The sequence below is a fragment of the Hemitrygon akajei genome, unplaced genomic scaffold (assembly GCF_048418815.1).
Source record: "Hemitrygon akajei unplaced genomic scaffold, sHemAka1.3 Scf000126, whole genome shotgun sequence".
NCBI lineage: Eukaryota > Metazoa > Chordata > Chondrichthyes > Myliobatiformes > Dasyatidae > Hemitrygon > Hemitrygon akajei.
The window spans coordinates 1,206,790-1,227,389 of record NW_027332012.1 but is presented as its reverse complement, the minus strand read 5'-3'; the positions used below and the strand labels follow the sequence as shown (position 1 = coordinate 1,227,389).

At 42.0% G+C, this 20,600-nt stretch overlaps 1 protein-coding gene across 1 annotated transcript in view; it reads right to left on the bottom strand.

The window, feature by feature from the left end:
* The window catches only part of LOC140723693 (nuclear factor 7, brain-like), a 66,396-nt gene extending 60,848 nt beyond the window's left edge, over positions 1-5,548 (bottom strand). The window contains exon 1 of the mRNA XM_073038252.1: positions 5,490-5,548. Within this exon, the coding sequence (XP_072894353.1) occupies positions 5,490-5,548 (59 nt within the window). The remainder of the gene's footprint in view (positions 1-5,489) is intronic.
* Between the last annotated feature and the right edge of the window lie 15,052 nt (positions 5,549-20,600).

Here is a 20,600-nt window from a genome sequence, read left to right as displayed (position 1 = left end):
TGATCCTCTGCAGTACCGCGATTGTCCACTACGCGCGCTGCAGACTCGGGGAATGAACATTCTGCTGCTGAATGTGTTCAGTTGAAATTTTGGTCAGTGTGGGATCAAAAACACATTAAACGGGCAACAGATAAGAAAACGCGGCCATGGACTGTCTAAGCCCGGCTACGAGCGGAGGAGGGTTGGCCATATGGCCAGCAACCCCATCTCTTAAAAACCCAGTGCGACAAAAACGTCAGCTGAATCTCCAAAGGCCTCATCCCTGCGGTCGGAAGGACCTTCCCCTGGAAGACGATTGAAGTCCTGCGCTGAAAGGAGAAGCCATGTCCCCCCCTGGGGTGGTTCACTCCTACAATAACTGTAAGGCTTCCTCAGCCAACCCGGCCTCCCCCTGTCCGGTGTAGAGGATCCCTGTAGTACCAATGGTGTCCCTGTAGTCTGGAATGTGCCAGTCGGCAGCATTCCTGTACAGCAGGGGTTCCCAAACATTTTTTTTAATGCCAAAGACCAATACCACTAACCGTGGACCCCAGGTTGGGAATCCCTGCTCTCCGGACATCTCGATGTGATGGCAGGCCAACAAGTTTCGGGCGTCTTTCCCCGAGTTGCTGATCTTCCAGCAGCACTCGCTGTCCGTTTTCCTGCGCGTCCTGGGAACAGCCCGAGGATCAGTGAGCCTTCTGTCACGCAGCTGCTGTGGCACAGGCCCTTGCATCTTTCTACACAGATCTTCGCCAACCCACTGTCTGCAAAGAGGCGAGTGACCGTCTCGTCTCCACTGCAGTAATCTCGGGACAGCGCGCTGTGGGAGTGATCTCCGGGCATGCAGCAAGGATCAGACTGGGAGGGGCCCTCTCGTCTCCACTGCAGTAATCTCGGGGCAGCGCGCTGTGGGAGTGATCTCCGGGCAAGCAGCAAGGATCAGACTGGGAGGGGCCCTCTCGTCTCCACTGCAGTAATCTCGGGGCAGCGCGCTGTGGGAGTGATCTCCGGGCATGCAGCAAGGATCAGACTGGGAGGGGCCCTCTCGCCTCCACTGCAGTAATCTCGGGGCAGCGCGCTGTGGGAGTGATCTCCGGGCATGCAGCAAGGATCAGACTGGGAGGGGCCCTCTCGCCGAAAGACAGGTGAGGTCTTGGTGCCTGTCGGTGAGATCTGGTGATGAGGCATTCTGCCAGATGGTCTGGACTGTCTGCTCAGGGAACCACTCCACTGTGTCCATCCAGTCCTTCACATTGCAGTAACTGCAGGACATTCCGTGCTGACCACTGTCTGGTGTTCTTGTGGTCAAAGCTGCTGGTCTGAAAGAACTGTCACCAATTTCATGAACACAAGGTTCACATGGAGAAGCTTCCTGATTGAGACAGACACAGTCTCACAGGGTATTTACAGGGTAGGGGCAGGAATGATGTTTCTCCTGGCTGGGCAGTGGAACCAGTGATCACAGACTCAAAATCCGAGATCACCTCAGCAGGACTGAGATGAGGGTAAATTTCCCCAACACATTGCGGTGAATATTTGGAGTTTTCTCCACAAGTTTCCTAAATTAAACTGTCATATTTAGGGTCTTGGCGATGTTGGGAACGTTGCAGGAAAGTGGCGCTGAGGTCAAAGATCAGCCATGTTCTGAGTGAGGGACAGAACAGCGCAACGGGCCGAATGACAACGCCTGCACCTGTTTCTTATTTCCTAAATCACGAGGTTACCTTTGCGCCTTGTTCTCCCTTGGCCTTCAGCCTGTCGGATTGCACAGGGGAGCGGTGAGAGCTCCGGAGATCCATCAGCAGCCGCTGCGGTTATTTCATGCTCTTGTTATTTATCCTGTTTCTCCGTATTTGCATTTGCACAGTTTGTTACCTTCAGCGCTCTGGCTGATCTTTCACTTCCTACTTCTGTTATGGTTAATATTCTATACTTTTTCTCAGTATGTCCACAGGAAAATGCTTCTCGGGGTTGTATGTGGTGACTTAACTGTACTCTGGTAATAAAATTTATTTTGAAATATGAGTTTCGGGGAACTTCCTTTGATCCTGAGAACAAACTGTGACTGACATCTCCAGCTCCCAGCTGCAGCCCGTCCTCAGACAGTCACAGCCAATTAGCGACCAATGCTGGGAGAAGGTTGCTCGCATTGGCTGAGGGGTGTCAGTGGGCGGGACGCTGAGCGCCCGGCCGGGCCGGGGTTTGGACCCGGGACCGAGTGAGGCCGGAGACCGGGAGCTGCGCCTCGGGTTTCGGCTGCACCACCAGCGGGTCGTGAATCCTTTCGAAGGCAGAGCTGAAGAGACTGGCGGAGATTCCGTGAGATGTTTCAGCTACACGGAGGGCGCTCGGCCTTTCTCCGCCGAGGATCGGGGCCTGTTGTCTGGAGTTGTTTCCCAGACCCGTCCCTTCCTGCTGGGAGACAGGAGCTGCCCCGCAGCGGCTGCCGATGGATCTCCGGAGCTCTCACCGGTCCCCTGTGCAATCCGAACGGCTGAAAACCAAGGGAGAACAAGGCGCAAAGGTAAACTCGTGCTTTAGAATATAGGAAGCCCGTTGCACCTATTCTACCCTTTCCTCACAATAGTCCTGATCTTCGACATCAGCGCCACTTTCCTGCAACGTTCCCATCATCGCTGAGCCCCAAAATTTGACTTTAAATTTAGAAAACTTCCAAATATTCACCACAATCTGAGTGAGGAAATTTCTCCCGATCTCAGCCCTGCTGAGGTGACCTCGTATTTCGGTAGTTTTAGGACAGGCCCAATCATTGTAATCTCTCTGAGGACACTACCACAACCCAAAATCAATCTGGGAAACTTCTTCATTCCCTTTATCCGATAGACTGCCTCTGGGACGGGGACCAGACCTGTGCACAGTGTTGCATGCAGGCTCTCCACAGGACCCCATATACCTTCAGAGGAGCTTTTTATTCTTGTATTAGGCCATAAGACCATTTTCCCTATCGTCTGCTCAGCCATTTCATCATGGCCGATCCATTTTTCCTCTCTGCAGCAATCGCCTGTCTTCCCAACCTCCCCCGTCCCCGTCATGCCCTGACCAATCAAGAATCAATAAACCTCTACTTAAAAATACATAATGAATTGGCCTCCCAAGCTGCCTGAGGCAAAGATTTCCACAGATTCAGTTCTCTGTGCTACAGAAATTCTTCTCATCTCCGTTCCAAAAGGACACCCTTCTATTTTGAGGCTGTGTCCTTAGACATGCCCACCAGAGGAAACACCTTCTCCACGTTCACTCCATCAAGCTCTCTCAGTATTCTATAGGTTTCAATTAGGTCACCCCTCATTCTTCTGAATTCCAGTGAATTCAGACCCTGAGCCATCGAATGATTTTCATATAACAAGCCATTTAATCCTGGAATCATTTTCATGAACCATATTTGAATCCTTTCCAGTTTCAGCACACCCTTTCCAAGATAAGGGGCACAAAACTGCTCTCAATACTCCAAGTGAGGCCTCACCAGTGCTTTATAAAGACTCAACATTACATCTTTGCATTTATAGTCTTGCCCTCTTCAAATGAATGGTGACATCGCATATGCCTTCCTCACCACAGACTCCTGCAAATTAACCTTCAGGGAATCCTGCTCAAGCACTCCCAAATCCCTCTGCATGTCAATTTTTGAAATTTCTCTCCATTTAGAAAATAGTCCATAAGACCATAATAACTGTAAGACATAAGAGCAGAATGAGGCCATCTGTCCCATCGAGTCTGCTCCACCATCAATCATGGCTGATCCTTTGTTTTAAATCTCCTCCTCAACCCCAGATCCCGGCCTTGTCCCCGTAACCTTTGATGTCATGTTCAAACAAGAAGCTGTCAATCTCTGCATTAAATACACCCAACGACCTGGCCTCCACAGCTTCATGGGGCAACAAATTCCACAAATTCACCACCCTTTTGCTGAAGAAATTTCCTTGCATCTCTGTTTTGAAAGGACGCCCCTCTATTCTGAGGCTGTGCCCTCTTGTCCTAGACTCTCCTACCATGGGAAACATCCTTTCTGGATCTACACTGTTCGGCCTTTCAACATTCACAAGGTTTCAATGGGATCCTCCCTCATCCTTCGGAATTCCAGCGAGTACAGACACAGAGCCATCAAATGTTCCTCGTATGATAACCCTTTCATTCCTGGAGCCATCCTTGTGAACCTCCTCTGGACCCTTTCCAATGCCAGCACATCTTTTCTCAGATGAGGGGGCCAATACTGCTCACAATACTCAAGGTGAGGCCTCACCAATGCCTTATCAATGCTCAGCATCACCTACTTGCTGTTGTGTTCTAGACCTCTTGAAATGAATGCTAACATGCATTTACCTTCCTCACCAACAAACTGACTCAACCTGCAAGTTAACCTTCAGGGTGTTCTGCACAAGGACCCCCAAGTCCCTCTCCATCTCAGATCCCTGGATTTTCTCCCCGTTTCGAAAATATTCCACACATTTATTTCTACCACCAAAGTGACTGACCAGGTATTTTCCAATATTGTATTTAATTTGCCACTCTCTTGCCCATTCTCCTAATCTGTCTAAATCCTTCTGCATCCTACCTGATTCCTCAACAGTACCATCCCCTCCACCAATTTCGTATCATCTGCAAACTTGGAAACAAAGCCATCTATTCCATCATCTAAATCATTAATATAGACCATAAAAAGAACCGGTCCCAATCCCGACCCCCGTGGAACACCACTAGTCACTGGCAGCCAACCAGAAAACAATCCTTTTATTCCCACTGACTGCCTCTTACCAATCAGCCAATGTTGCAACCAGGTTAGTAATTTTCCTGTAATACCATATGCTCTTAACTTGGTAAGCAGCCTCATGTGTGGCACCTTATCAAAAGCCTTCTGAAAGTCCAAGTACACAACATCCACAGAATCCCTTTTATCTATCCTGCTTGTAATCTCCTCAAAGAATTCCAACAGATTCGTCAGGTAAGATTTACCTAAAGGAAACAATTCTGACTTTGTACTATCTTGTCCTATGTCACCAAGTACTCCATCACCTCATCCTTAACAATTGACTCTAACATCTTCCCAACCCCTGAGGTCAGGCTAACTGGTCTATAATTTCCTTTCTGCTGCTTTCCTCCTTTCTTAAAGAGTGGATTGTCATTTGCAATTTTCCAGTCATCTGGCATAGTCCATTGATTTTTGAAACATCATTTCTAATTCTACAACAATCTCTGATGCCTCCTCTTTCAGAACCCTAGGGTGCAGTTCCTCTGGTCCGGGTGACTTGTGTACCTTCAGGTCTTTCATCTTTTTGAGCACCTTTTCTTTTGAAACAGTAACTGCACCCACTTATCTTCCTTCACACATTACACCATCAGGCATACTGCTAGTGTCTTCCACAGTGAAAACTGACACAAAGTACTCATTTAGTTCATCAGCCATCTCCATGTCCCCTGTTATTATTTTTCCTGCCTCATTTTCTCGCGGTCCTATATCCACTGTCATTTCTCTCTCATTTTTAACATACTTGAGAAAACTGTTACTATCCACGTCGATATCATTTTCTAGTTTGGTTTCAGATTTCATCTTTTGCCTTTTTTAGTTGCTCTCTCTAGGTTGTTAAAAATGTTCCAATCGTCCATCTTCCCACTAATCTTTGCTTTGAACATAGAACATAGAACAATACAGCACAGTACAGGCCCTTCAGCCCACAATGTTGTGCCGACCCTTAAACCCTGCCTGTCAGAAAACCCGCAACTTAAATTTCTCCATATACCTGTCTGGTAGTCTCTTAAATTTCACTAGTGTATCTGCCTCCACCACTGACTCGGGCAGTGCATTCCACGCACCAACCACTCTCTGAGTCAAAACACCTTCCTCTAATATCCCCCTTGAACATTCCACCCCTTACCTTAAAGCCATGTCCTCTTGTATTGAGCAGTGGTGCCCTGGGGAAGAGGCGCTGGCTGTCCACTCTTCTATTCCTCTTAATATCTTGTAAATCTCTATCGTGTCTCCTCTCATCCTCCTTCTCTCCAGAGAGTAAAGCCCTCGCTCCCTCAATCTCTGATCATAATCCATACTCTCTAAACCAGGCAGCATCCTGGTAAATCTCCTCTGTACCCTTTCCAATGCTTCCACATCCGTGCTATAGTGAGGTGACCAGAACTGGACAGAGTACTCCAAGTGTGGCCTAACCAGAGTTTTATAGAGCTGCATCATTACCCCACGACTCTTAAACTCTATCCCTCGACTTATGAAAGGTAACAGTCCATAAGCTTTCTTAACTACCCTATCTACCTGTGAAACAACTTTCAGGGATCTGTGTTCATGTACTCCCAGATCCCTCTGCTCCTCCACACTCCCAAGTATCCTGCCATTTACTTTGTACTCTGCCTTGGAGATTGTCCTTTCCAAAGTGTACCACCTCACATTTCCCTGGGTTGAACTCCATCTGCCACTTCTCAGCCCACTTCTGCATCCTATCAATGTCTCTCTGCAATCTTCGGCAATCCTCTGCACTATCCACAACACCACCAACTTTGTGTCGTCTGCAAACTGCCAACCCACCCTTCTACCCCCACATCCAGGTCGTTAATAAAAATCACGAAAGTTAAAGGTCCCAGAACCGATCTTAGTGGGACACAACCCTTCTTTCCGAATGTACTCCCTCCACCACGATCCTTTGCTTTCTGCAGGCAAGCCAATTCTGAATCCACCTGGCCAAATGTCCCTGGATCCCATGCCTTCTGACTTTCTGAATAAGCCTCCCGTGTGGAACCTTATCAAATGCCTTACCAATATTCACGTAGATCAATACACTGAACTACCCTGAACTATATGCCTGGTCACCTCCTCAGAGAACTCTATCAGGCTTGTTAGACACAATCTGCCCTTCACAAAGCCATGCTGTCTGTCCCTGATCAGACCATGATTTCTAAATACCCATAGATTCTATCTCTAAAAGTCTTTTCCAACAGCTTTCCCACCACTGACGTAAGGCTCACTGGTCTATAATTACCCGGACTATCCCTACTACCTTTTTTGAACAAGGAGACAACATTCTCCTCCCTCCAATCCTCTGGTACCATTCCCGTGGACAATGAAGACATAAAGACCCTATCCAGAGGTTCAGCAATCTCTTACCTCACCTCGTGGAGCAGAACATAGAACATATAATAGTACAGCACATTACAGGCCCTTCGGCCCACAACTTTGCACCGACCCTCAAACCCTGCCTTACATATAACCCCCCAATTTAAATTCCTCCATATACTTGTCTAGTAGTCTCTTAAACTTCACCAGTGTATCTGCCTCCACTACTGACTCGGGCAGTGCATTCCACGCACCAACCACTCTCTGAGTTAAAAACCTTCCTCTAATATCCCCCTTGAACTTCCCTCCCCTTCCCTTAAAGCCATGTCCTCTTGTACTGAGCAGTGGTGCACTGGGGGAGAGGCGCTGGCTATCCAGTTTACCTATTCCTCTTAATATCTTGTACACCTCTATCATGTCTCCTCTCATCCTCCTTCTCTCCAAAGGGTAAAGCCCTAGCTCCCTTAATCTCTGATCATAATCCATACTCTCTAAACCAGGCAGCATTCTGGTAAATCTCCTCTGTACCTTTCCAATGCTTCCACATCCTTCTTATAGTGAGGCGACCAGAACTGGACACAGTACTCCAAGTGTGGCCCAACCAGAGTTTTATAGAGCTGCATCATTACATCGCGACTCTTAAATTCTTTCCCTCAACTTATGAAAGCTAAAACCCCATAAGGTTTTGTAACTACCCTATTCCCCAGCAGCCTGGGGAATATTCCATCAGGCCCCGGTGACTTATCCGTCCTAATGCATTTTAACAACTCCAACACCTCTTCACCCTTAATATCAACATGCTCCAGAACATCAACCTCACTGATATTGTCCTCACCATCTTCAAGTTTCCTGTCATTGATGAATACCGAAGAGAAGTATTCATTGAGGACCTCGCTCACTTCCACAGCCTCCAGGCACATCTTCCCACCTTTATCTCTAATCAGTCCTACCTTCAGTCCTGTCAGCCTTTTGTTCTTCACATAATTGAAGAATGCCTTGGGGTTTTCCTTTATCCTACTCACCAAGGCCTTCTCATGCCCCCTTCTTGCTCTACTCAGCCCCTTCTTAAGCTCCTTTCTTGCTACCCTATATTCCTCAATAGACCCATCTGATCCTTGCTTCCTAAACCTCACGTATGCTGCCTTCTTCCATCTGACTAGATTCTCCACCTCAGGTCAGCGGGAGACGCTCATGGAGTGAGAACTGTTTTAGATCCGCTCCATAATCTTTACTTTTTTTAACCTTTGATCACCCTTATTCAACTTATTTTTACCTACACCAAAAGATTCTTGCTATTTTCTCGGGCTTATCGTTAAGAGTTTATTGTGAACTTTTGAAGATATGCAAACAGAAATGGCTCTTAGATCTAAAGGACGAGAACCGGGGCGGAACCCGAACGGTAATGGAAAGAAGCCAGCTCAACCGCAACGCACTGAGTTAACTTATGAACTGTTTATGGAGGTTTTGGATAAAAAATTCGATGAACTACAACAAGTTGTTAAACAAGATATAAAGGCTTTTCAAGATTATATGGTTAAGACGGATTCAGTAATTAATCAACAGCAAGCTCTTATCGCGTCTCTGCAAGAAGAAGCTCGGAAACGAGATTTGACAATTGAAAAATTGCAACAGGATTTAATTTCGACCATTAAATTGGTGGAAACACTTAAAGCCAAGAGTGTCGACTTGGAGAATCGGTCCAGAAGACAGAACTTACGTATACTTGGTCTCCCAGACGGCATAGAAAAAGGCGATCCTTCGAAATATTTTGCTCAACTTTTAAAAGATGCGTTTCCGTCGGTTTTTCCAGAGAACCCCCCGTTACTTGATCGAGCACATAGAATTTGGAGTCGTTCATCGAGTGCTTCAGCAAAACCCCCGGTGGTAATTGTCCGGTTTCACTATGTACACGACAAAGAACAACTTATTCGTGAGGCTCGGAGGGCTGGGATGATTAAATTTCAAAATTACTACTTCCATTTGGTTGAAGATTTTAGTCCTGAAGTTATGAAAAAAGGCTTCTTTTTAAACCTCTGATGTCTGAATGTTATGAGAAAAATCTAAAACCTGCGCTCTTATACCCTGCGAAGCTTCGAATCTCTCCGTCGAATGCCCCACGCCAGGTTTTCCTTTCTACATCTGAAGCGAGAAAGTATCTGGAGGAGAACTTCCCTACTGCTATAGACACTAATCCCTAATAAATGAGTGATTCTGGTCGTGTAAGATGGTTTTCGATTCCTCAAACCAGAGTTAGTCTCTGGTTATTGGTGTAGGTTTATCCTATACTTCATATTTAAGTTAAAGTGTGTTTTCGTTATATTAATCGTTCTGTTTTATACACTTTAACCACTATACTATATTTTTGACTATTATTTTTGTTCCCTTGAAGGTATATTTTTAACCTTTCGAAGGGAATTTTTTTTTATTACCAAGATGGTGGTTTTTTGCAAAAATATTCTTGGTTTTGTTTAAGATGGCGTTATTGTTTCTTTTTTCGTTTTCTTCCTATAATGCATCGCTTATCATAGTTTAAATACTTCTTGATTTGTTTGGGTTATAACCCGATTTATAAACTTTTAGTGATTATATTCTTTTTTTTTACAACCAAGCATATTAAGAAGCATAGATTTTAGTATTGTGATCATAATTTTTAAAGTTGGGGTGGTTATTTTTAATATATCCTTTAAATACGGAGTGGTCTGCCGCTGATATGGGGGTAGAATTAGTCTCATTTTTTCCTTTTTCTAGCCATATTTTGGCTTTTTTTCTTTTTCTTGTGGGGGTGGGGGTTGGTCTGTTTTCCTTTTTTATTTTTATTTTACCAGTTTGTTTCAGTTTTTTCATTCGGGCTGTTTTTGAACTACAAATATGTCTACGATGTCGTCACTTCCGGGTCCGCTCTTTATTTTTGTTCCTCTTCCGGGTGCATGAGTTTATAATTTGGTTAACCCTTTCTATACCAAAGGGTTGACTTTAGAAGCATGGCTCAAACCATTAACTTTGTGTCTTGGAACACTAATGGTTTAAACCATCCGATTAAACGAAAGAAGATTTCCAAAGTATTCCAAAGACTTAATGCTCATATCATTTTTGTACAAGAAACTCATGTGAGGAAGGAGGACAAATATCGCTTTTTTAGGTCTTGGCGGGGTCAACAGTATCATTCGAATTCGAATGCCAAAGTTAAGGGAGTTTCAATTTTTATTGACTCCTCTATTGCATTTGTTCAACATGATATCCTTTCGGATCCGAATGGTAGATTTTTGTTAATTACGGGTTTACTCTGTAATAAAAAGGTTGCTATGGTTAATGTTTATGCTCCAAATGTGGATTGTCCTGAATTTTTAAGTCCTTATTTACTTCTTTACCCAATTTAAATGAATATAAGTTAATAATGGGTGGTGACTTTAATTGTTATTAAATCCTTTGATGGACAAATCTATATCTATTCAGACTTTACCCAATAAGTCGTCCACTTGTACTAACTCCTTTTTGACTGATAATGGAGTTTTTGATATTTGGAGATTTCGCCATCCTAATGACAAAGAGTTTTCTTTTTTCTCACATGTTTATCATTCCTATTCGAGAATTGATTATTTTTTTATTGACTCTTGTTTTATTCCATCGGTCATTGGTTGTAATTATGATATTATAGCTATTTCTGACCATGCTCCATTAAAACTTTCTATTAATTTTACGGATACAGCTTCAAGTGCTAGACAATGGCGATTTGACTCTACCTTATTGCAAGATCCGGACTTTATTAAATTTATGAAGGAGCAGATCGATTTTTTCTTTTCAACTAATTCCACGGAAGATATCTCTTGCGGAACACTTTGGGACACTTTTAAAGCGTATATACGTGGACAGATTATCTCTTACTCTGTTGGTCTGAGAAAACGCATTAACAAGGAAACTCTTTTATTGATTGATAAAATTAAAGAGATTGACAAGAAATATTCGACCACTCCTAGTAGGGAGCTTTACAAACAAAGGGTTGAACTTCAAATGGAGCATAGTTTATTACTTACATCTCCGATTAAAAATCAATTAATGAAAAACAGATCTGATTTTTATATACATAGTGATAAATCGGGAAAACTGTTAGCTAGTCAGCTGAAGAATGTTTGGGTTAAACGTCAAATCACTAAGATTCGTCAGCAGAATGGGGATTTGACAGTTAACCATGATGAGATAAATAAGTCTTTTCAAGACTTTTATACCTCCCTGTATCAATCTGAATTCCCTCAGGATCATAATACCATGTGTGATTTTCTTGGGAAATTGAATTTTCCAAAATTATCATCCGATGATCTTTCAGTATTAGATACTCCGATCACGGATGCGGAAATTAAAGGGGTTATTTCCTCAATGAATTCTGGGAAAGCACCAGGTCCAGATGAGTATACAGTAGAATTTTTAAAATGCTTTTCTGCTACTCTTTCTCCTTGGTTATGCAAGGTTTTTGAAGAAGCAGTTAGATTGGGGAATTTGCCACAATCTTTTCATAGAGCTTCCATTTCCTTAATACTGAAGAAAGATAAAGACCCTACTGACTGTACATCTTATAGACCAATATCTTTATTGAATGTGGACTCCAAGATCTTTTCCAAGTTACTGGCTTCCAGGCTGCAGAAGGTATTACCCCAAATTATTTCGGAAGATCAAACCGGTTTTATTAAAAATCGCTATTCTTTTTTCAATGTTAGGAGATTACTGAATATTGTTTATATTCCTTCACATAGCACTTCAGAATGTGTTATTTCATTAGATGCGGAGAAAGCATTTGATAGAGTTGAATGGCCTTACTTATTTTATGTGCTGGAGAAGTTTAATTTTAGTCCGAGCTTTATTTCTTGGATTAAACTGATTTATCACACTCCAGTAGCCTCGGTGTTTACTAATAATCAAAGATCTCCCTTCTTTCGTTTATTTCGGGGCACTAGACAAGGTTGTCATCTTAGCCCATTACTATTTAACATTGCTTTAGAACCTTTGGCAATTGCCATCAGAGAATCACAGGATATTTTGGGAATTAATCGTGGAACAGATATTCATAAGGTATCTTTGTACGCAGATGATTTATTATTATTCATTTCTAACCCTGAGAAATCTATTCCAGCAGTTTTATCATTGTTGGCTCAATTTAGTGAGTTTTCTGGGTATAAGTTAAATCTTAATAAGAGTGAATTGTTTCCTTTCAATAGACAGGTAATTTACCTTTTAAATTAGTTAATGACTCTTTTATTTACTTAGGGATTAAAATCACAAAAAACCATAAAGAATTATTTAGGTTTAATTTTCTACCCTTAATTGATCAGATTAAAGGCTTGTTTACTAAGTGGTCACTATTATCTTTATCTCTGATAGGTAGGATTAATGCTATTAAGATGGTTATTTTACCTAAGTTTTTATATATTTTTCAAGCGGTACCAATTTTTATTCCGAAATCCTTTTTTACTAATGTTGATTCAAAAATTTCTTCATATATATGGCAGAATAAAAATCCCAGGTTAGGTAAAACATACTTACAGAAGACAAAGAAGGAAGGTGGGTTGGCATTACCCAATTTCAGATTTTATTATTGGGCAGTTAATATTAGATATTTGTTATGTTGGTTGAAAGAATTGGGTGGTCCTTTTGGCCCTCATTGGGTGAGTTTGGAAATTAAATCGGTACCAGGTTATGCTCTGGGTTCTATTTTAGGGACTTCTCTCCCTTTTGCTCTTTCTAAATTGCCGAAACGAATTGACAACCCGATAGTTAAATATACCTTACGTATATGGTTTCAATTTCGGAAATTTTTCGGGTTGACTCAATTCGCTTTAAATATTCCTATTGTATCTAATTGTTTTTTCCACCCCTCAATTATAGATCAAGCTTCTTTGGCTTGGACAACTAAGGGTTTATTAAGATTTTCTGATTTATTTTCGGACAATTGTTTTATGTCTTTTGAGCAATTATCTAATAAATATAATTTGCCTAGATTTCATTTTTTTAGATACTTACAGGTTAGGAGTTTTTTAAGTACGGTACTTCCTACGTTTCCAAATTTTGTGTCTTCAGATATTTTGGAGAGTTTGTTTGAATTAAACCCTTTTCAAAAAGGGCTTATATCAAAACTTTATAATATAATTATGAAGATACGTTCAGTGCCCCTTGATAAGACCAAAAATGATTGGGAAAGAGAGCTTAATCTTATTATTCCTATTGAGAATTGGGATAGAATTCTTCAATTAGTTAATACATCATCTATATGTGCCAAACATTCATTAATACAATTTAAGGTTGTACATAGGGCCCATATGTCCAAGGATAAATTAGCTCATTTTTATTCTTATATAAACCCTATTTGTGACAGATGTCAATCGGAAATCGCGTCTTTAACTCATATGTTTTGGTCATGTCCGCTTTTGAAAAAATATTGGAAAGATATTTTTGATATTATTTCTGCGGTACTGAACATCGATTTACAAACCCATCCTATTACCGCAATTTTTGGTTTACCGATGATGGGCTCACTTCACTTATCTCCTTCCGCCTGTCGAATGATTGCTTTTCTCACTTTGATGGCTAGAAGATCTATTTTGTTGAATTGGAAGGAAATTAATCCTCCCACGGTATTTCATTGGCTTTCTCAAACTATGTTATGTCTAAATTTAGAAAAAATTAGAAGTGGTGTATTCGATACTTCTATTAAATTTGAAAAGATATGGAGACCATTTATTCAATATTTTCATATGATGTAATACGACCCTGTTCCAAGCTTATTGGTTTTTTCAGCTTTAATCGTATTTATGCTGAGAGGATCGGAGTTGACGACATTGATGTTTATGTATTCTTGTGAGATATTATAAACAGCCCTTTTTTTCTCTTTTTTAGTTTTTCTTTTTTTTTCTTTTTTTGCTTCCTTTTTTTCCCCTTAGATATTACATTAGTAGGTTAGTCAATTTTGCATATATATATTTTTTTCTCTTTTTTTATATTATATATTATGAAATATCTAGATTTACCTTGTTCATATATATACTATATGGTTCATGTTTCGGGAAAACTTATTTATACTGTATTCATTGCTTATGTATTCTTTCATGAGTAATGGGAATTTGTATGTTTGTAATCCCTTTATTAATATATCAATTGTATTTTGTTCATAATATTATTAATACTAATAAAAAGATTGAAAAAGAAAGATTCTCCACCTCACTTGTCACCCAAAGTTCCTTCACCCTACCAATCCTTATCTTCCTCACCGGGACAAATTTAACCCTAACATCCTGCAAGAGATCCTTAAACATCGACCACATGTCCATAGTACATTTCCCTGCAAAAACATCATCCCAATTCACACCCGCATGTTTTAGCCTTATAGCCTCATAATTTGCCCTTCCCCAATTAAAAATTTTCCTGTCCTCTCTGATTCTATCCTTTTCTATGATAATGTTAAAGGTCAGGGAGCGATGGTCGCTGTCCCCCAGATGCTCACCCACTGAGAGATCTGTTATCTGACCCGGTTCGTTACCTAATACTAGATCTAGTTGGCCTGTCAACATACTGTGACAGGAACCCGTCCTGGGCACACATAACAAACTCTGCCCTGTCTAAACCATTGGAACGAATCAGATGCCAATCAATATTAGGGAAGTTAAAGCAACCCTGTTATTTTTGCACCTTTCCAAAATCTGCTTCCCAATCTGCTCCTCGGTATCTCTGCTGCTACCAGGGGGCCTATAGAATACCCCCAGTAGAGTAACTGCTCTCTTCCTGCTCCTGACTTCGACCCATACTGACTCAAAAGAGGATCCTGATACATGACCTACCCTTTCTGTAGCTGTAATAGTATCCCTGACCAGTAACACCACCCCTTCTCCTCTTCCCCACCCCCCAGCCCTTTTAAAGCACTGACATCCAGGAATATTGAGAATCCATTCCTGCCCTGGTGCCAGTCAAGTCTCTGTAATGGCCACTATATTATAATTCCATGTATGCATCCAAGCTCTCAGCTCATCACCTTTGTTCATGATGCTTCTTGCATTGAAGTACACACACTTTAGCCCTTCAACCTTACTACCTTTACACCCTTTATTCTGTTTCTCTTTTCTCAAAGCCTCTTTATATGTTAGATCTGGCTTTATTCCATGCACTATACTTGCAGCTCTCGCATGACCTTTATCCTCCTCCACCTCACTATCTGCTCTAACACTCTGGTTCCCCTCCCCCCACAAATCTAGTTTAAACCCCCCCCCCCCCACCCCCCGGAGCAGCACTAGCAAACCTTCCGGCAAGGATGTTAGTCCCCCTCCAGTTCAGGTGCAAACCGTCCCGTCGGAAAAGGTCCCACATTCCCTGGAACAAGGCCCAATTGTCCAGACACATGAAGCCCTCCCTCCTGCACCAACTCCTTAGCCACGTATTTAGCTGCGTTATCTTCCTATTTCTAGCCTCACTGGCTAGGAGTCCTGTGTATAACTGCCATCAACATTCTGTTACCTTTGCAGTTTCTAAACTCAACCCACAGTGATTTAACACCTTCTGACTCTATGTCACATCTTTCCACTGATTTGATGCCATTCTTTACCGGTAGGGCCACATCACACCCTCTGCCTACCTTCCAATATAACGTGTAAACTTGGACATTCCACTCCCAACTACAACGATCCTTCAGCCACGATTCAGTGATGGCCACAACATCATACGTGGTAATCTGTAATATTGCAACAAGATTATCCACCTTATTTCTTATATTACGCACATTTAGATACAACACCTTGAGCTCTGTATTTGCTGTCCTTTCTGATTTTGCATCCCTGATGATTTGATACTAAGTCCCATCACCTGCCTGCCCTTCCTGACAATCTGACTGCATGCTATCTTTACTTTTTTACATCCATCCTATTCTGAGTCCCTTCATTCCGATTCCCACCCCGCCCTGCCAAGTTAGTTTACACCCTCCCCAACGGCTCTAACAAACCTGCCTGTGATAATATTGGTCCCCCTCGGTTGCAGGTGAAACCCGTCACTTTTGAACAGGTCATCCCCTCAGAAGAGATCCCAGTTATCGAAGAACCTGAAGCCCTGCCTTCTGCACCAGCTTCTCAGCCATGTATTTATCTGCCAAATCATCCTGTTTCTGCCCTCACTGACGCGTGGCACAGGTAGCAATCCAGAAATTACTACCTGGGAGTTCCTGCTTCTCAACTTTCTACCGAGCTCTTGAAATTCTCTTTTCAGGAACTCATTGCTTTTCCTTCCTATGTCATTGGTACCAATATATACCAAGACAACTGGCTACTACCCCTCCCTCTCCAAAATGTTGTGGATGCGATTTGAGACATCCCTGACCCTGGCACCTGGGAGGCAACATACCATCCAGGTGTCCCGTCCATGTCCACAGAATCTCCTGTCTGTTCCCTCACTGTCGAATCCCCTATCACTACTGCTCTCTTCTTCTGTCAATTTCCCTTTTAGTCAACCCTTTTATTTCTGAAACAAAACTCAAGTCACTTTTTATTGTCATTTCGACCATAACTGCTGGTGCAGTACACAGCAAAAATGAGACAACGTTTTTCAGGACCATGCTGCTACATGAAACAGTACAAAAACTACACTGAACGACGTAAAAAACAACACAGAGGAAACTACACTTGACTACAGACCTACCCAGGACTGCATAAAGTGCACAAAACAGTGCAGGCATTACAATAAATAATAAACAAGACAATAGGGCAGTCAGGTGTCAGTCCAGGCTCTGGGTATTGAGGAGTCTGATAGCTTGGGGGAAGAAACCGTTACATAGTCTGGTCATGTGAGCCCGAATGCTTCGTGCCTTTTCCCAGATGGCAGGCGGGAGAAGAAATTGTATGAGGGGTGCATGGGGTCATTCATAATGCTGTTTGCTTTGCGGATGCAGCGTGTCGTGTAAATGTCTGTGATGGCGGGAAGAGAGACCCTGGTGAACTTCTCAGCTGATCTCACTATCCGCTGCAGGGTCTTGCGATCTGAAATGGTGTAATTTTTGAACCAGGCAGTGGTGCAGCTGCTCAGGATGCTCTCAATACAACCGCTGTAGAATGTGATGAGGATGGGGAGAGTGGGAGGTGGACTTCCCTCAGCCTTCGCAGGAAGTTGAGATGCTGCTGGGCTTTCTTTGCTATGGAGCTGGTGTTGAGGTGAGATTCTCCACCAGGTGAACACCAACAAATTTGGTGCTCTTAATGACCTCTACCGTGGAGCCGTCGATGTTCAGCAGGGAGTGGTCGCTCCGTGCCCTCCTGAAGTCAACAACCATTTCTTTTACATAATCTAGCAGAGATAATAATAATTATAAATAACATTTAAAAATTGTAATAAATAGATAAGTAAGTCAATTATGTTATACTTATACTGGGTAGATTAAAAAAATAGAAACACTGTATATTAACCCTTACATACTGTTCGGATCAAATTTGACCCGTTTTGACATTTGACAGCAGGATAAAAACACCCTAAATGCCATTTTTAGCCAAAATTTTATGACTTTTCCTAAAGTGACCGAAAATGAGCCAAAATGAAACTACTTTAAATTTTATACTTTTGTACACATGCTACAATTTTTTTGTACATTGAGGCTGTACCGGGTCAAATTTGATCCGTATCTATTGAAATGGATTTTAGATCTCTGAGACATTAATTAAGGATTAATCACCCGTTTATTAATGTCAGATAGGCTGTTCATACATTCTCAATAGATTTTTGGTTCAAAATTTGATATTGACACTTGTTATGAGGGGATTATTCGGCCGGGTCAAAATTGTTTATACAGTTATATTAATAGCAAAAGGATAATGAGGGATAAAATTGTTCCCTTAGAGAATCAGAGTGGACAGTTATGTGTGGAGCTGAAAGAGATGGGGGAGATTTTGAACAATGTCTTTTCTTTGGCATTCACTAAGGAGAAGGATATTGAATTGTGTAAGTTAAGGGAAACAAGTAGGGTAGTTATGGAAACTGTGATGATTAAAGAAGAGGAAGTACTGACGCTTTTAGAGAATATAAAAGTGGATAAGTCTACGGTGCCTGACAGGATATTCCCTAGGACCTTGAGGGAAGTTGGTGTAGAAATAGCAGGGGCTCTGACAGAAATACTTCAAATGTATCAAACAGGGATGGTGCCAGAGGATTGGTGTATTGCTCTTGTGGTTCCATTGTTTAAAAAGGGTTCTAAAAGTAAACCTAGCAATTATCAGTAAGTTGTAAGTTTATCGTCAGTGGTGGGTAAATTAATGGGAAGTATTCTTAGAGATGGTATATATAACTAGCTGGATAGACAGGGTCTGATAAGGAACAGTCGACATGGATTTGTGCGTGGAAGGTCAGGTTTGACAAAGCTTACTGAATTTTTTGAAAAGGTTACTAGGAAGGTTGACGAGGGTAAAGCAGTGGATCTTGTCTATATGGACTTCAGTAATGCCTTTGACAAGGTTCCACATGGAAGATTAGTTAGGAATGTTCAATCGTTTGCTATTAATATTGAAGTAGTAAAATGAATTCAACAGTGGCTGGATGGGAGATGCCAGAGAGAAGTGGTGGATAACTGTTTTTCAGGTTGGAGGTCAGTGACTAGTGGTGTGTCTCAGGTATCTGTACTGGGTCCAATGTTGTTTGTCATATACATTAATGATCTGGATTATAGGGTGGTAAATTGTATTAGCAGGTATGAGGATGATACTAAGGTAGGTGGCGATGTGGATAATGAAGTAGGTTTTCAAAGCTTACAGAGAGATTTAGGCCAGTTAGAAGAGTGGGCTGAAAGATGGCAGATGGAGTTTAATGCTGATAAGTGTCAGGTGCTACATTCTGTCAGGACTAATCAAAATGGGACATACATGGTAAAAGGTAGGGCATTGAGGAATGCAGGAGAACAGAGTGATCTAGGAATAATGGTGCATAGTTCCCTGAAGGTGGAATCTCATGTATATGGGTTGGTGAAGTAAGCTTTTGTTATGCTGGCCTTTATAAATCAGAGCATTGTTGGGATGTAATGTTAAAATTGTACAAGGCATTGGTAAGGCCAAATTTCGAGTATTCTGTACAGTTCTGGTCACCGAATTATAGGAAAGATGTCAACAAAATAGAGAGAGTACAGAGGAGATTTACTAGAATGTTACCTGGGTTTCAGCACCTAAGTTACAGAGAAAGGTTGAACAAGTTAGATCTTTATTCTTTGGAACGTAGAAGTTTGAGGGGGGACTTGATAGAGGTATTTAAAATTATGAGGAGGATATATAGTGTTGACGTGGATAGGCTTTTTCCATTGAGAGTAGGGGAGATTCAAACAAGAGTACATGGGTTGAGAGTCAGGGGGCAAAAGTTTAGGGGTAACACGAGGGGGAACTTCTTTACTCAGAGAGTGGTAGCTGTGTGGAATGAGCTTCCAGTAGAAGTGGTTGAGGCAGGTTAGATTTTGTCATTAAAGAAGATGGGGTAGGTATATGGACAGGAAAGGAATGGAGGGTTATGGGCTGAGTGCAGATAGGTGGGACTAGGTGAGAGTAAGCGTTCGGCACGGACTAGAAGTGCCGAGATGGTCTGTTACCAATGGGCTGTTGTAATTGTTATATAGTTATATGGTTATACTGTGAAGATATAGAATATGAATGGATTGCCTGGGTTAAAATATGTGAGGTAGTTTCCAAAGATTCAATGACCATTTAGGAATCCTGTTGGTAGAGGCTGTTTCCCTACACCATAATGCTCCTGAATCATTGTGGATAACCTAAATCACCAAAAAATCTCAGCTGATTCCACAACCTACAGGCTTACTTTCAAGGAGTTTACAACTCAATGATTTCGTCTATTTTTTTCTTTCAAATTTTCTTTTTCCTACACATTGGCTGTTTCTCCGTCTTTGTGTCTTCTTGTGTAGTTTTTAATAAAATCTGTAGAGCTTGTTTTCATCTAAGCAGCAACAAGAAATTTAATCTACTTGATGTGTGTGGTAACATGTGGATATTGACAATAAATTTACATTGAACTGTCAGGCAAGGATTGTAGGTTTGATTTATTGCTGTAAGGGTGAGAATAGTGATGGAGATTGCAGAAGAACTGATGTGATCAGCCAGATTTACTGTATCTAGTCAAAGGGTGGAACAATATTCCTATCACCATCGAACACTTTATGAACACAGTCCAGAAACATGCCATTAATTTATCGTTTAATGCCCCACTATACTAACACAATCAGCCAAACTAATGTCCCCACATGTCCATTCCCTGCATATTCATGTATTTATTTAAGGGACATTTGATTCCCTCTGTCATATTTACCTCGTGTATCACCCCTGGAAGGGCATTTCATGCACCCACCACAATGTGCCAACAAAAACTTGCCCCACATATCTACTTACAACTTAACCTCACTCAGTGTAATTGCATGCCACCTAGTCTGTGATTGTTCAGTCCTGTGTCTAGTCTATCTATGACTCTGTAATCCTGCAAACATTGGTTAGATCTCCCTTCAGGTGCCGCAGCTGGAAGGAAAACAGCACAGGTTTGTCCAATCTCT